This window comes from Rousettus aegyptiacus, unplaced genomic scaffold (assembly GCF_014176215.1).
Source record: "Rousettus aegyptiacus isolate mRouAeg1 unplaced genomic scaffold, mRouAeg1.p scaffold_m13_p_5, whole genome shotgun sequence".
Lineage (NCBI taxonomy): Eukaryota > Metazoa > Chordata > Mammalia > Chiroptera > Pteropodidae > Rousettus > Rousettus aegyptiacus.
In genome coordinates, this window is record NW_023416308.1 from 121,010,376 (window position 1) to 121,024,784 (window position 14,409).

Below are 14,409 nucleotides of genomic sequence, written 5' to 3' on the forward strand. Positions count from 1 at the left end.
GTAAAGAAACAATAAGTTAAACGGCAAATAAATAACACTGATCTCCTCGGCCAGCCCGGGGCGGGCGGGCGGCCCCGCGGCCCCCGGGCCCAGGTCCACTGCGGCGGGACGGGAGGCCAGGCGCCGGGCCCTGCAGTCCCCCGAGCTGCGGAGGAGTGGGGTGCGGATCAGCAGCGGGGTGGGCGGCGGTGGACGGAGGAGGGGCGCAGAGGGCGGAGGGGGCCGGGCGGAGGCCACTTCGCCCACGCAGGCCCCGGCCCGGGCAGGCCGGACCGGCCGAGGGCTCCGGTCACTGCGAGTCTGGTCGGCGGGGCTGGAGGCGGCTTCCCGCGAGGCCGGTCCTCCCCGTGGCCATGCGGAGCGGGCGCCGGCTGCGGCACCGCGGGCAGGTGGACGGAGGCGGCGGGGGGCGGGCGGGCGGCTGGAGAGGAGGGAGGGCAGGTCCACGGCAGCTGCCTTCGGTCGGCCGGGGTCCGGCGCGGCGCCCAGAGGGTGGCCTCGTGGAGGTGACATGTTAGCTTTTCGGGATAATTCCTGGTATCAGAGCGGAAACAGTGGCGTTGTCAGAGACAGGCAGAGGGAGAGACCTCGGGAGGAAGGAGAGCGGCCGGGCGGCCCTCGCTGCCCCTTTCCTTCCCTCCCGGCTTCACCGGTCTGGGCGGACAGGAGGGTGCGGCCCTGGGGCCACACAGGGCGGGCGGCGGGCGGGAGGCAGGGCGGCCGCCGTCGGGGCCGTGCGGGGGGCGCGGGGGGCTATGTGTCTAAGGCTGCGCGCGGCGGGCGGCGGGTGGCCCCGTCTCGGCCGCGTCCTTGCCCGTTGGGTACTCGGCGTCCCCTCCAGGGCCAGGGCCAGCGGCCGAGTCACCGAGTGGGCTGTGGGCACTCCGCTTGGCGGGCGTGCTGGGGGCGGGGGCCGCCTGCCCGTTCTTCTCGTCTGAAAAAAGTTGTGTAATTACGTCAAAGAAGTTACTCAGTGGGCTGCCTGGGTACACAGAACAGAGACAAAGAGAAGAAGAGAAAGAAAAAAGGAAAAACGGGGAGAAAGAGGAAGGGAGGGAGGAGAGAGAAAGAACAAACAGACGAATGAACGGAAGGGCCTGGAAGGGCCTCGGCGGAGGAGACCCCGGGAGGCGAGGTCTGTGCTGGGCCTTGGGGCGGGGCGGGCGGGCGGGGTGGGGCGTGGGCAGGCGGCCGGCGGGGGTCCCTGTGTGCGGGGGGCTGGCAGGAGGGGCTGGCGCTGTGGGGACCGAAGGCCGGACCTCGCGGGCCTCGGAGCTGTGGCCCTGGAGCCCTAGGCGTCGGGGGGCCCCCTCCCCCCTCTCCAGGCCTGACCCTGCAGCCCCCTCTCCCCGCTGCGCACTAAGCTGCATGGAGATGGGGCACCAGACACGGCCTGCCCCCGGGTCAGCCCTGTGGCCCTGCCGGCTGGCCAGCCCCACTCTCAAGACAGAGGCCTAAAGTCAGGGCTGCCACAAGCCCAGGGCCGAGCGGGACCCTGGGACCTGCGGCGGGTTCTCTGCACAAGGCCACAGGTCCCGGCCTGGGCGGGGGGCCGAAGCCGGCCTGCCTGCCACACTCCTGCCCTGGCCAGCCAGGCCACACAGGGGACACAGGTCAGCAGCAGACAAGACAGATGGACGGATGGGTGGACAGACATGGAGAGCGTGGGTGTGAGGGGCCTGGGGGCAGGCAGCCAGAGTTCCGGAGGGGCGGGGGTGTGACGGGCACCCCGGGCCGGGGTCCCCGCGCCCTGTCCAGGTGCACTGACGGGCGCCGCACCTGCTTCCTCGGCCTGACCCCCGCCTGAGCTCAGCGCTCGCGGGGCGGAGCCCCTCTCTCCCTGCCAGGCGTGGTGCCGAGGGGGGCAGCTCAGCAGGCGCACACCCTCCAGTGGACAGAGGGCCCGGTCTGGCGTATCCCGACTCAGGCCAGAGCCCGCACACGTGACCCTCACTGGCCTCAGGGCCCAGGACCCCTTTCCTGCTCTGAGCATTGGGGCCCTCTCTACCTGGGCCTGATCCCAGGGCCCAGCCCGTGGCTGCCCTGGCGGGCGGGTGACAGGGACAGCTCCTGACAGGTGGGCGGCTGGACGTGGGGGGGGGGGCCTGTGCTGGGTCCCAGGTACGTGCCTGAGCCCCCAGCTACACAGGGACCCAGGACGGCCCTGGGGGCACCCCGCCGGGAGCAAGCGGCAAGGGGGGCGGTAAGCGAGGGCCGGGTGCCCGTGAGGGGTTCTTACCGCGTTTGGAAAGCCTCCCCGTCATCATGCCCACACAGTTAGTGGTGTCTGGAGCACAGAACGGAGAGAGGGGGGGCATGTGTGAACAGCCTCCCCCGGGACCGCCAGGTCCTCTGCAGGGCGCCGCTGCTGGCCAGGCCCTCCGCGAGGGGCAGAGCCGGGGGGGGGGGGCTGGGCGTGGGGGGCCCAGAGCCAGGGCCAGCGGCGGAGACTGGCGGGGGGCGGGACTCAGGACGCAGGCGCCGGGGCACCTCCTGCCAGTGGACGGAGCCTGCGCACGGGACGGACGGGACGTGGCCCTGTCCGCCAGGCGTCCTGGGCCGCCTGGCCCTCCCTCCCCTCTGTCCTTCCTGCCCTGGACCCAGGACACGTGCTCCGGAGCCGAGAAGCCAGGGCTCCGGCCACCCACATCACCTCCACCCGCCCCTCGGTGACTCCCCGTCCCTGAGCCTCCCCTACCTGCTCCCTCGAGACTGACTGGGGCCCAAGCCCAGTGGGAGGGGTCCTCTCGGCCTCCCCTGGCTGGGCGAGGTGGGGGTCCCGTTGGGGTGGCCTCCAGCTCACTTGGCCTGGTGCCCGAGGGCCCCTCCTTCTACCCCGCTGCTACGGGGGCTCTGGGCGAGAGCGTCCAGTAGGAGGGCCGAGCTGGGGACGGCTGGAGCACGGGGAGACCCCAGGGGCAGGCCTGGCGGCGAGGCCAGGGCACGGCCGGGCTCCCTGAGGGACGCAGGGGAGACGGGCTTGGGGTCTGGAGATGGCGCCGGAGCCCGGGGCCACGGGTCTGGGCTCAGGCCTGCTCTGGGGCGGCTGTGTGCACAGGCGCCCTCTGGGCAGCACCCCAGGCCTTGCTCGCCTCCCAGGCGAGTTCCGCCCCCCCTCAGCCTCAGTTTCCCTGTCAGCACCGCCCTGCTCGGAGAGGCCCTGAGGGGCTCGTGGCCACCTGCTCCCAGGCAGCCTGGCTCCCGGGCGGGGCCGGGGTGGTGGGGGGGCCGCAGCCCCGGCCCACCGTGGGCGGGGACGTTGGGGGGAGGGGCGACACAGGATGGAATGGAGATGGCGGGGCGGACGGGCGGCCTGACTGGCCCTCGGGCCCACACAGAAGCGCAGAGGTGGCCCGCAGGCTTGGGCACGGGCCCGCCGAGGCCCCGGCCGGCCACAGGGCGCTCGCAGAGGCAGGGCTTGGGCTGGACGCTGTGCTCCCCAGACCCCACACCCCAGAACGGGCCTCACGGCAGCCGGCACCTCATCGCCGTCCAGACGCACACCACACCCCCTCACTGCCGTGGGCTCCCCCACACCCACGCCGGTGCGCCTACTCCCCGCCCGACACTGAGCACGGCCCCCGGGCCCCCGGCGCCACCAGGCCTGGGCGGCCCCTGCTGCTGTGTGGCTTCGCTAGGCCCAGCTGGGGGGCCACTGCTTTGACTTGGGCCTCAGGCCCCCTCTGTCCCGCTCAAGGCCAGACCGTGGCGGGCGGTCCCACCACGTCACCCAACGTGGGCGCCACGGGACCCCCAGGGGGCTCAGGGCTCTGGGCGGGCCCTTGGTCACTGCCTTTCCAGTGCCTACTCTTGCTGGGCCAAGGCCAGGCTGCCCTGTATCCGGTCACTCAGCCTGGGGTCTGGGCCTGTGTGGCCTGTCCAGGGCCAGGAGCTAGACCTGTGGCTCTCGCCAGAGGACCTGACCACAGCCCCCTCCCCGCCCCGGCGGCGGGGCCGGACACCTTACCTGCCAGCGTCAGAGGCTACTCTCGTAGCTGGTGGCCACCTTCTGGCCCTTAAGCCCAGCACCCCAGCTTAGTCCTGGTGCTGGCGGGGGGGGTTCTACAGTGGACAAGAGGCGCCTTTCAGTGTGGTGTGCTGGGCCCTACCTCCCTGGGTGTGCAGAGATGGCCGGCCCACTGCGCTGGGGACCCTGCTCCCTGGGGGCGCACACGGCTGGGGCGGGGGGGTGGGCACTCAGGCCACGGCCTGCTCGCCAGCCCGGCCGAGCCCGCCTCACCTGCCAAATGCTGGGCGGAGGACTGGTCGTGTGTGCTCAGCAGCTGGGTCTGGATGGTCTCCACGACCCTCTTGAAGCGGCGGCTCGGGCCTGGGGGAGACGGGGGGTCATGCCTGGAGCCCGTCCCCGCGGCCCAGGCGCCACCCCCACACCTCAGGTCCCGGGTCCCACACCCGCGGCCTGGCGCCGCGTCCGGGCCGCTCACCGGACAGCAGCGTGAACGTGACGGAGTAGATGCCGTTCTCCTTCTGCGCCGCGCCCCCCTCGGTGTAGGTGATGTCCACCTGGAACTTGACCGGCTTCTGGAACACCGCCGGGCCCCCTGTCGCCTTGTACTCGGCCCGGAAGCTGGTCTGGGAGATGACGCTGTGGCCGAGGCTGGGGATCTGCGGGCGGCAGGGCGGCGTGAGCGTGGCCCGGCCTTCGCCGGGGGCTCGCCCCGTCCACAGTCGCAAACTGGGCCCCGGAGCCGGCCCCTCAGAGCCTCAGCCGCCCAGGCTGCAGCCAGCGGGGCGCCGTGAGCCCCCGCCTGCCCTACCTGTCCCCCCACAGTGTGACCACGAGCTGAGAGCGGAGGACAGACTGGGACCCGACCTGGAGGGCAGGACTCTCTACGAGGAGCACAGGCACCGGGTGGGACAGCGAGGGGCGAGAGGACGGGGGTGGGGGGCACTGGGGACCCCGCGGAGCAGCAGTGGGGGCCGAGGGGCAAGGCCTTTGCCGGTTCCGGGGCCGAGGCCACACAGCCATCGCCGTGCCGCTGGCTCTGGGAGCCGCAGCCCGCAGCCCCCGCGTCGCTCGGCGGCATGTGCGATGCCGGTCACAGCGGACCTGGGGCGCGGCCTTGCCTCGGAGGGTCACCCCCAGGACAGGGCTCTGCCCCTCGGGAGCACGTGTCACTGGCCCCGAGGGCAGAAGGGCCAGCCCGCACAGGGACGCTGAAGAGGCCGGCGGCCGAGTCCCTGTCCCCAGGGGAGGAATTCGTGGTGTCCCAGGAGGAGCAGGGTGCAGGGGACTTGGGGGCCAGGTGCTCGCGTCCAGCATGGGGCTGACCCCCTGCCTGGTGCTGTCCTCCCCGGCCCTGGGGACCTCTGCTGGGAGTGCCAAGGAGTCCTCACGACCAGGCTGCCGGGGGTGAGGCTGCCGAGTGAGAAGCCACCCACCCCGCCCACCCCCAATGGCACAGCCTGAGCGGGGTGCCGGGGCCGCTGGGCCCAGCACGAGGCGGGGCACACAGGCGGGGCACACAGGCGGGGCGGCCCCTGGCGGGACTAGCAGAAAGCTCTCAGGGCTTCCTGCTGCGTGCACTTGATCTCGGCCGACCACTGGGACCCATGGAGGGCCTGGGCCCCGCCAGCCTCAGAGCCCCGGGCCTCGGGGGGGCGGGGCTGCAGGAGGCCATAGCTTGTGGGGGTGGGCGGAGGGCACCCCAGAAACAGGCCCCTGGGGACCCTTCCCAAGGCCTCAGGCGTCTTTACGGGACCCGGCATGCCCCTTGTGTGTTGAGGCTCCCTGCATGTCACCCCCAGTCCGAGGAAGGCGTCACCCCCCAAAGCCCATCCCTGTCACCGGGGACCCTGCCATCACGGCCCAGCCCCAGTGGGGCCCGTACACAGTGTAACCTGCTTTGTCAACACCCCAACCTGCTAGCTCCCCGTGGCCCTGCCCAGCCCACAGCTTGGGCTGCTCAGAGAGGGATCCCCGAGGCCAGCGGCCCCCCCAGGCCAGCGGCTCCCCCAGCCCAGCGGCCCCACCAGGCCAGCAGCCCCCCTAGGCCAGCCGCCCCCCCAGGCGGGGAGGGGGGCAGGGAGGCTCACCGACAGGAAGGCATGGACGATGTCGGCCTTGATGGAGCTCAGCGGCTTGTCCTTGATGACCACGAACACCTGCTCCTCCTTCTCCAGGCTGATGAAGTTCCCAAACCAGGATTTCTTGGCCAGCCTACGGGGGGCGGGGGACTGATGGCACCCGGACACTGTGCCTCGGGGGACAGGCCAGCCCTGGCCTCCCGGCTGGGAACCAGCTCACTGCCCTAGTCAGAACCCCCTTCGCCCCGCCCCTGACCGCTCCGTCCTGACCCCCGCCTGCTTCGTCCCTGATCGCCCCACCCCCTAGGACCTGATCCCCTCGTTCTGGCTCTGATCCTAAAGCCCTATTGCTAACCTACCACAGCCCTAGGCCTGATACCCCGCCACCCCCACTGCCGGGGCCAGGGCAGCACCCCCTGGAGCCCCCCCACCCCCCAGCTGTGTTCCTCTGTCACGCCGCCGTGGTCTAGGCAGGTGGCCATGTGGCAGCCCTGAGCACCCTCTGTGCACGCACCCCGCCCTGGGGCCGGGGGTGGGGTGCACAGGAGTGCAGAGGCGGGGTGGGGGGAGGTGCCGGCAGGGACCCTGCCTAGATACGGATGGGGGGCACGTGGCCAGGCCCGGGGCAGCCTCCATACCTTCCTGTCCAGCTGCCGGCCTCCCTCTGCCCCAGCCCAGGGCACAAAGAGGTCACCTCGAACCCCGGGTACCCAGCCGCTGTGCTGGGCGGGGCGGGGGCCACACCTGCAGAGCCCCAGGCTGGCGGCAGCCCTGCACGGCCCCTCGCCAGCCCCCGAGGCTGCCCTCGGTGCACTCGGTCAGCCATGCTGGTCTCGCCACTGTGTCCTGCGTCTGGGGCCGTCCCCCTGTCCCCCTCCGAGGGAGTGCATACCAGTGTGAGAGACCCCTCAGCCTGGCCCCGCCCCACCTCTGGGAGTCTCGCCCGTGCAGGCCCCTCCCTCGGGCCCGGGTGGGGCCGCGACTTGCTTCTGACCAGGACACGGGAAAAAGGGACATGGCCTCCGCGATTAGGTCACGAAGGGCTGACTCCCGTCGTGCCAGCAGGCCTCCCTGCCTTCTGGAGGAACTGGCTGGTGGCGAGGCCCACACGGACCTGAGTCCTGCCCCGTCCAGCCCTAGGGGACCGCGGCCCTGCCTGGGAGGCCCGGCCGGGCGCACCGGCTCCGGCCTGGGCACTGCCGTGCTGGGTGTGCGCCGTGCATGCCACTATGTGCTGGAGTCTATCACGCAGCCGTCATCGACACGCCTGGCCACCTCCACGGTGGCCACCGTGTGGACGTGCCCAGGCCCCGCCCACCAGGTGCCCTGCGCGCCCTGGCGGTCAGCGATGCAGAAGCCGGGGCCCAGGAGGTGGCGGCCACAGCCACCACGTCCAGCGCCTGGCCGGCCCGGCCCCAGGCACCGTGGCAGCTTTCCTGGCCGTGAGGCTCGGTTCCTTCTCCGGAGCTGCTCTTCGGCCACCATGACAGGCTGGGGACTGACCCTCCTCTCCACTTGTCAGCCAGGGCCACCACTGCCTGGCCCAGGAACCCCACGGCAGGACGGCAAGGTCCAGCTGTGGACATAGGTGTTCCTCCAGGCGCCGCGGCCTCACTCGGCCACTCCGGCTTCCCTCCCTGCGTCCTGCCGGCTCCCTGGCCGCCTGCCGTGGTGGACGAGCGCGGACCCCGCTCCGAGACCCTCCCCCAAGGCCCTGCCCCGCGGCCACCTGCCGCCTTGTGCGCTGACCCCCGCCGTTTTGCATCTGGCAAGTACAGTCCCCGGTCGGAAAGCAGCCTGGCCGAGCCGGACGGCCACCGGGCCGAGTGTGGGTGGCCCGTGACACATGCCGCACGTGCCCACGTGGCCGGTGCGGTCCCCCGTGGGACGCTGCCTCTTCAGAGGCACTCTGCCCACGCGGCGGGCGTCCCCGAGTGCAGCGGCCAGCTCCAGCCCAGCTCCATCCAGCACACGCCGGCCCGTCCAGGCAGCGCCTGCCGAGGTTTCCCGGAGGAGGACTTCTCGACGGCGACGGTGGTGGCACAGGCCCCCCCCCCGCCCCGAACACCTCCTGGTGGGTTCTCGGGGACCCTGGCCGAAGCAGGGCTCCTGGCAGCCGAGGGCCGTCTCGGGCCCAGAGCGCAAACTTGGGGTGAACAGCACGGAGTCCCCCAGGGCCACTGCGTCTGTCCCCTACCGCTGGACCCTTGGGCAGGGGACGAGGCCTGCACGGGGACTCGAAGGGAGCGGAGAGAGGCTGCGGGCCACCCGATGATGACGCAGGCCGTTCTGGGTGCTTTTTAGACTTTCTTGAACAGTACGGCGGATGTGACGAGTGTGGCCGGGAGAGCGGCCGCGGACAGCGGGAGGCTGTGGGGACGAGGGGGCGGGGCCAGCGGGATCCTGGCCCTGGGCTCGCTGGCTGCGCTCACGCTGAAGGCGGCCACCACGGGGCGCTGGCCCCCGCCTCACTCACTCAGGCAGCACAATGACAGCTGCCCCTCAGCCCCTGGCCTGATGCCCTCGCCAGGCCAGGGCTCTGCCTGCCGCCCACGGTCCCGAGGCCACTGCGTGTGGGCCGCGTCCTCCAAGGCCTTCGCCACGGACGCCACGTGACTCTGGCGACCCGCCCCCCATGCCCGTGGAGGCGCATCTCGGCGTCCGGTGTGTGGGAGGGGGTGCGGCCCCGCTGTTCCCTCTCGCACGATGGTGACCCACGCAGTCGCCCTGCCCCCGGCCGCGGCCACCCCCCCCCCGACGGTGTCCCGGCTGCTGCTCCTCCTTGGCCAGCACCCTGTTTCGCCTCGACACCCTCCGACCCCGGCCCCACGCCCTCCGGCCGCCTCAGGGCTGCGCTCCGCCCAGCGCCCCTCCCCGGCGGAGGCCCCGGCTGCGGGCACTGCTGGCCGGGCCTTGCCAGTGGCCCGTGCCCAGCACGTCCAGCCGGACGCTGTGACCAGGCGAGTGTGCATGAGCCAGGCCCCCAAGGGCTCAGCAGCTGTGCCGCAGTCACTCGGAGGCGGGGCTTTACCTTCCCTCGCCTACAGCCGGCCCTGGCCCTTTACCCCAGGCCGTGGCTTCTGAGCAGAGCTGGGTTCCCCCCGAGCAGCGCCCCCACCACCCTAGGCCCCGCTCCCCGCCTAGCATCCAAAGTGCAGGAGCCTGGGCCATGTGAGCACCAGGGAGGAGGGGCCGAGGCCGGCGGGGACCACGGGGGGGAGTGGGGGGACTGGGGTGCCACAGCCCTCGGGGGGGTCCCCTGGCCTGCTGCACACCTGTGCCAGCGCCAGGAGAGAGGCTGACGGCTCCCACTCAACCTCGGGGGGGGGGGACCACTTACTCTGGGGATGACTCTGGGGTCAGGCTGGACATCTCCTCTGGAGTCGGAACTGTGCCAACAGGGAGAGAAGGCGTGGTGACCCTCTGCCCTCCGCCAGGGCCCCCCGTGCCGCAGCGGCTCTCCTGGGGCCGCACCCCACACACTGTCGGTGGCACCCAGGGCACTGGCCAGCCCCACCCGCTTCCTGGCCGGGAGTGGGGGGAACCCTCAGGAGCCTCAGGCCGTGAGGAGCTGTCCTGCCCTCTGGTGCTGAAATCGGACTATGCCTGCTCCGGCCTTCAGCCAGCCTTGCTGTCCCCCGAGAGATGACACTGGGTCCCCATGCCCCGCCCCTCAGCTGGGCACTGCAGCCAGTGTGCCCGGGGGGGCCGGGCAGTGCCAACTGACCCTGGGCGCCCAGCACACAGGGGCAGGCTGACCTCTGGCGCCCGGGCGGGTTTCCTGTCCATGGCGCCTCTGCTGCCCAGTGGAGGCCACTAGGCTGAACACAGGCAAAGGCCCAGGAGGCTTCTGAGGCCAGGCGCCCGGGCGGGCAGGTCCGTGCCACGTGGGCTCGGGAACATGTGGCCGCCTGGGCAGGCCGCCCAGGCCCGTGCTGGCCTGGTGGACACGGACCGCTGCGTGCCGCTTGCGGCAGGGCGGACCCCGGGGCCAGGGGGCCGCCTCCTGTCCTGCCCGTCCCCATGCTCACCCTGCAGTTTCCGGCGGTGGAAGCGAGGCGACCCCAGGAAACTGTTCTTGATGGAGTTGAGCCGCGTCCGCCAGGGCACTCCTCCCACGCTGGGGCTGGACGGCGGGGTGGGGTTGGGCGTGCCCGCCGGGCTCTCCTTAGGCGTGTGCACGGGCGTCCCCTTGGGGGTGGGGAGGGGACTGCCCCTTGGAGAGGGGTGAGGGGTCACCTGTATGGTGGGGACAGATTTGGTGTTCGGTTCAGTCCTGGTGGGCTGGAGCCGGGTGGGGGCCGGCAGGATGGCCGGCCGCGGGGGCAGGGCCAGCTGGGGGCCGAGGCCGCCAGGGCCGGGGGGCCGGGCCTGGGTGCCCGCCGGGAGCGGGTTGGACTTGGTGCCCTGCAGCGGCTTGTCGGTGAGCTTGGCCTTGCTCGGCAAGGTCTGGGTCTTGGGGTTGGGCCGAGGGGCGGCCTGCGGAGCGAGGACGTGTCCGGGCCGAGGGGCGCTCCGACAAGCTTCGGGCTCCACGGAGGTGGCCGGGGTGCAGGCCACAAAGGGGAGCTCGGGGGGCGGGGGGGGCAGGACAAACTTCCTAACAGGCTGCGGGGCAGGCGCGGAGGGCGGGGGAGCAGCGCGGGCCAGCCATGCACGCACCCACCCCGCCCCCGCATGCACGCGCAGCACCAGGAGCACCAGAAAGAAGCCGGGGTCCCCGGGGCCAGTGGGCGCAGGCAGGTGTGGGGTGGGAGCGTTCGCCACAAAAGAAAACAAGTGACACACGAGGAAACAAAACAAAAAAGACGTGCAGTTAGCGAGAGCGGCAGCCACGCGGCGGGCCCGGCGGCCGCGAGCCCCCCCCCACCCGACCCGGGCTTCGCCACCTCGCCGTGGGCGGCGCGGGCGGGCGCGCGGGGTCGCTCACCCGGGGGCTGCTGAGCGGACTGGTGGAGAGGCCTGAGGAGGCGCCGCTGATGGACCTGGACCTGGGGACACAGGTGCGGAGCGGGGCTCAGGTGGGGAAGAGCCGTGGGCTCTCGGCCCCGCCCCCGCCCCAGGTGCACTGTCCCGGAGGCCCAAAGACCTGGCCGGGAGCCGTCGGGCTGCCCCGGCCCGGCGCACACGCGGCCATGCCCGGGGCTGTCCCGCTGTCCCCAGCCGCCCTCCCACCAGGCCCGGGCGCCCCACAGCCCCTTTGGGGTCCTGTCGACGCCCCGGTGCTGTGGCCTCGGGACTCATCCCCACCACACGGGAGCTGCCCGTGGCTAGGGCCCGCGGCCCAGGGCAGCTCGACCCCTTCTCACAGGTCTGTCCGGGGCTTGGGTGGACAGGGGCGAGGGCGGTCCCGTGCCAGGCCCACTGGCCACACTGCAGCTGCCCCGAGGCCAGCCTGACCCCCGAGGCGGCACTCACAGGGCCCGAGTCTGGCACTCAGCCAGGGCCTCACACCCCAGCGTGTGCCGGCCGGCTGGGCACTATCCAGCCCTTCCACACCCACAGCCCACCCGCCCGACCCACAGCTGCCCTGGCAGGCCAGCCACGGCCCTGTCCCTCACACCGTGGCGGCCTGGGCGAGACGGGGCTGGGTGGGCACTGGCAGGGACCGAGGGCCTCGTCCACCACTGGCCCCACCGGGCCCGCAGACCGGGCCTGGGCCTCGGCCAGAGGGAGGCCACTGGCCCAGTGTGCCGGGCTCAGACAGGCCTGCAGTGGCCGCCGCCTCGGGACAGGAACTGGGCCCACTGGGCCTCCCTCCACCACACATGCGGCCTCGGAGGAAGCAAGCGCCCGCTCGGCCCTGGGCACCGGCACCTGCCGTCCTCAGAGGAGTAAGTGTGACTGGGGGCCCGGGCCGCCCCCGGAGAGGAGGGCAAAGATTGGTCTCGCTGCCCGGCCAGGCCTGCCCACCCCAGCCAGTGCAGCCTCGAGAGGGGTCTTGCCCGCCCACAGCCTGGCCTGTGGGCCCTGGGGAGCAGCAGAGCCCCGTGGCGCTGACCCCCCAGCTCTCCGCCTGACACAGCCAGGGAACTGGAGTGCACTGACCCTGCCCCGGCCCCCAGCCGGCCTGCCCAGAGCAGGCCCAGCCCCAACGCTTTCAGGAGTGGCGAGGGAAGCCGGGGGGATGGCCAGTCCCGGCCAGTGCCCCCAGCAGCCACGGGCCAGCGGGGGCGGCCGTCACGGTGAGGCCCCGTGTCGGGGGCCCCCTGTCAGGCCAGCACGAGGAAGCAGAGTGCAGTACCAGGAGGAAGGGGGGGCCACGTCCACCCCTCCTGTCTAACAGCACCCTGGGGACCCGGCCGCAGCCACGGAGACAGACGACAGTGCCAGCCCAAAGCGCCAGGGCCCGGGGCGGTGCTGGGACCCCGGGGGCCAGGGCCGCAAGGCCTGGCAACCCCCACCCTCTGCAGCAGCAGGACTCGGGAAAGCCGGCAGTGCAGAGAGCCCCGCGACCGTCACACCAGCCTAGCAGCCTGTCGGTGGACTCAGGACCGCCGAGTGCCTGGGCTGCCTCTTCCGCGAGAGGTCAGCCAGGGCCCTGAGGCCCACAGGACACGGCGGCCAGAAAGGGCCTCACGCCTGCAGCCCCCTGGGGCCCCAGGGCAGGGGGAGCACCGTGGGTCTCCCGGCCCGTCTCGGCCGGCCGGCGGCCTCGCCAGCTGCCCCACTCCTCCTGGGCTCAGCCTGGCCTGACCCAGCTGTCCCCCGGCTGGCCCGAAGGTTCCCTGGCCAAAGGGGAGGGTGCGGGGTGCACCTGCGGCCCAGCCCTGCCACCAGGCCCACGTCGCTGGGGGGCTGGGGGGCGGGGGCGGGTGGGCAGGGTGTGTACCTGTCTTCTTTGCTGAATTGGGGGTGGGCCTCAGCGATATCCAGGCTTTTACTGAACACTGCTTTACTATAGCAGGAACAAAGCGAGAAAACAGAGTTACTGCCCCGGCTGTGGGCAGCCCCGGGCCCGGCCTCCGCGCGCTCGGAGCCGGGCACGCCCGCCTGGCCCGGGCCAGGGCACGTGGATGCCAGGGGACCTCGGGCAGGGGCGTGCCAGGGCCTCGGTGCGCTCCCTGGGGACCTGCCGGGCAGGGTGGCCCTTGGAGGACGCCCAGCGCCCGCCACCAGCCCAGGACACCTGCAGCCCAGCAGGCGGCCCAGACACAGTGCCAAGTGGGCAGAAGGGGGAGCCTCAGGGCAGGAGATGCCGGAGAAGGGGTCTTCCTGGTGCCCATCCAGCTGGGTCATCCAGCACCCCGCGCCCATGGCTGTCAGGGCTGCGGAGCAGAGCAGAAGCCGCCACTGGGTCGCCTCCACGCCCAGCCCCGCCCCGAGGCCCAGGCTAGTGGGAGAGGTGGGGGCAGCACTCAGCCAGCCCTGCAGGGGTCAGACGGGAGGCCGGGGCCAGGCGTGGGAAGGCGGGCTGCGCAGAGGTGCACCCACAAGGAGCAGGACGTTGGGCACAGCCAGGGCCGGAGTGTGGCCAGCAGGGGCCCTTCCTCCTGCTCCGGCCCAGCGCTATCTGGAGACCTGGAAGGCGGCTCTGGAGGGCCAGGACCCCCAGCCAGAGGCTGCACCAGCCCGGCTCTCTGGGGAGGGCCCAGGACCACCAGCTCAGCATAACCCCGATGGTGGCCCAACTGCCCAGTGGTTCCCATTTGCTGGCAAATTCCTCCAGAGCCCTGGCCAGCCCAGGCTCTGGTACCCAGCTGGTCAGAGGCCAGGGCTGCCCAGACCCCAGGTGGCTGAGCCCCTGCCTGGGCAGGAACAATGGGCCTCAACCCTGACAGGCCACCCTTGGCGCCAGGGTGACGACTTGCCGAGGACCTCGCCCAGCCATCACCAATGCAGCCGGGGGCTAGGAAGCCGCGCCTTCCCCCAGGGCGGTGTACTGGGGACAGCCCAAACCTGCTCATCTCCCCCAGAATTCCACATTCCTGCTTCCTGCATAGCTGTGGGTGACCCAGACAGACCACCCCACCTCGGCCCAGCCCAGCTCAGCTCAGCCCAGCTCAGCCTAGACCAACAAAGCAAGGCCCGACCCGGCTCAGCTCAGCCCAGTCCACTGCAGTTCAGCCCAGCTCAGATCAGCCCCACCCCGTCCAGTCCAGTCCAGCTCCACTCAGCCCCATCCAGGTCAGATCCAGACCCGCTCAGCTGAGTCTGGTCTAGTCCAGTTCACTCCAACTCAGATCAGTCCCATCCAGTCTAGCCCACCTCAGCTCAGCATAGCCCGGTCTGGTCCAGTTCGGGCCAGCTTAGCCCAGCCCAGTCTGATCTCCAGCCCAGCTCAACCCAGTCCCGTCCAGGACGGCCTAGCTTAGCCCAGGCCAGCCAAGCCCTGCCCAGCTGAGCCCAGTGCAGCCCAGC

General features: G+C 72.1%; 1 protein-coding gene across 11 annotated transcripts in view; it reads right to left on the reverse strand.

Annotated features, from left to right (window-relative positions):
• Nucleotides 1-252: 252 nt before the first annotated feature.
• BRSK2 (BR serine/threonine kinase 2) overlaps nt 253-14,409 on the reverse strand; it is a 48,514-nt gene continuing 34,357 nt past the window's right edge. Inside the window, exons 13-22 of one of the 11 annotated variants that reach the window (XR_004950982.1) lie at nt 12,881-12,946; nt 10,979-11,039; nt 10,080-10,287; nt 9,389-9,437; nt 6,058-6,181; nt 4,446-4,626; nt 4,241-4,330; nt 3,968-4,062; nt 2,240-2,287; nt 473-534 (exon numbers count right to left, since the gene is read on the reverse strand). Coding sequence is in view for 7 of the 11 variants with exons in the window: in XM_036221340.1 (XP_036077233.1) it covers nt 762-982; nt 2,240-2,287; nt 4,241-4,330; nt 4,446-4,626; nt 6,058-6,181; nt 9,389-9,437; nt 10,080-10,287; nt 10,979-11,039; nt 12,881-12,946 (1,048 nt within the window). In the remaining 4 variants the exon portion in view is untranslated. Of the gene's footprint in view, nt 983-2,239; nt 2,288-3,967; nt 4,063-4,240; nt 4,331-4,445; nt 4,627-6,057; nt 6,182-9,388; nt 9,438-10,079; nt 10,288-10,978; nt 11,040-12,880; nt 12,947-14,409 lie in introns of all 11 variants that reach the window. The other 10 variants (XR_004950983.1, XR_004950984.1, XM_036221341.1 and 7 more) reach the window with 10 other exon arrangements.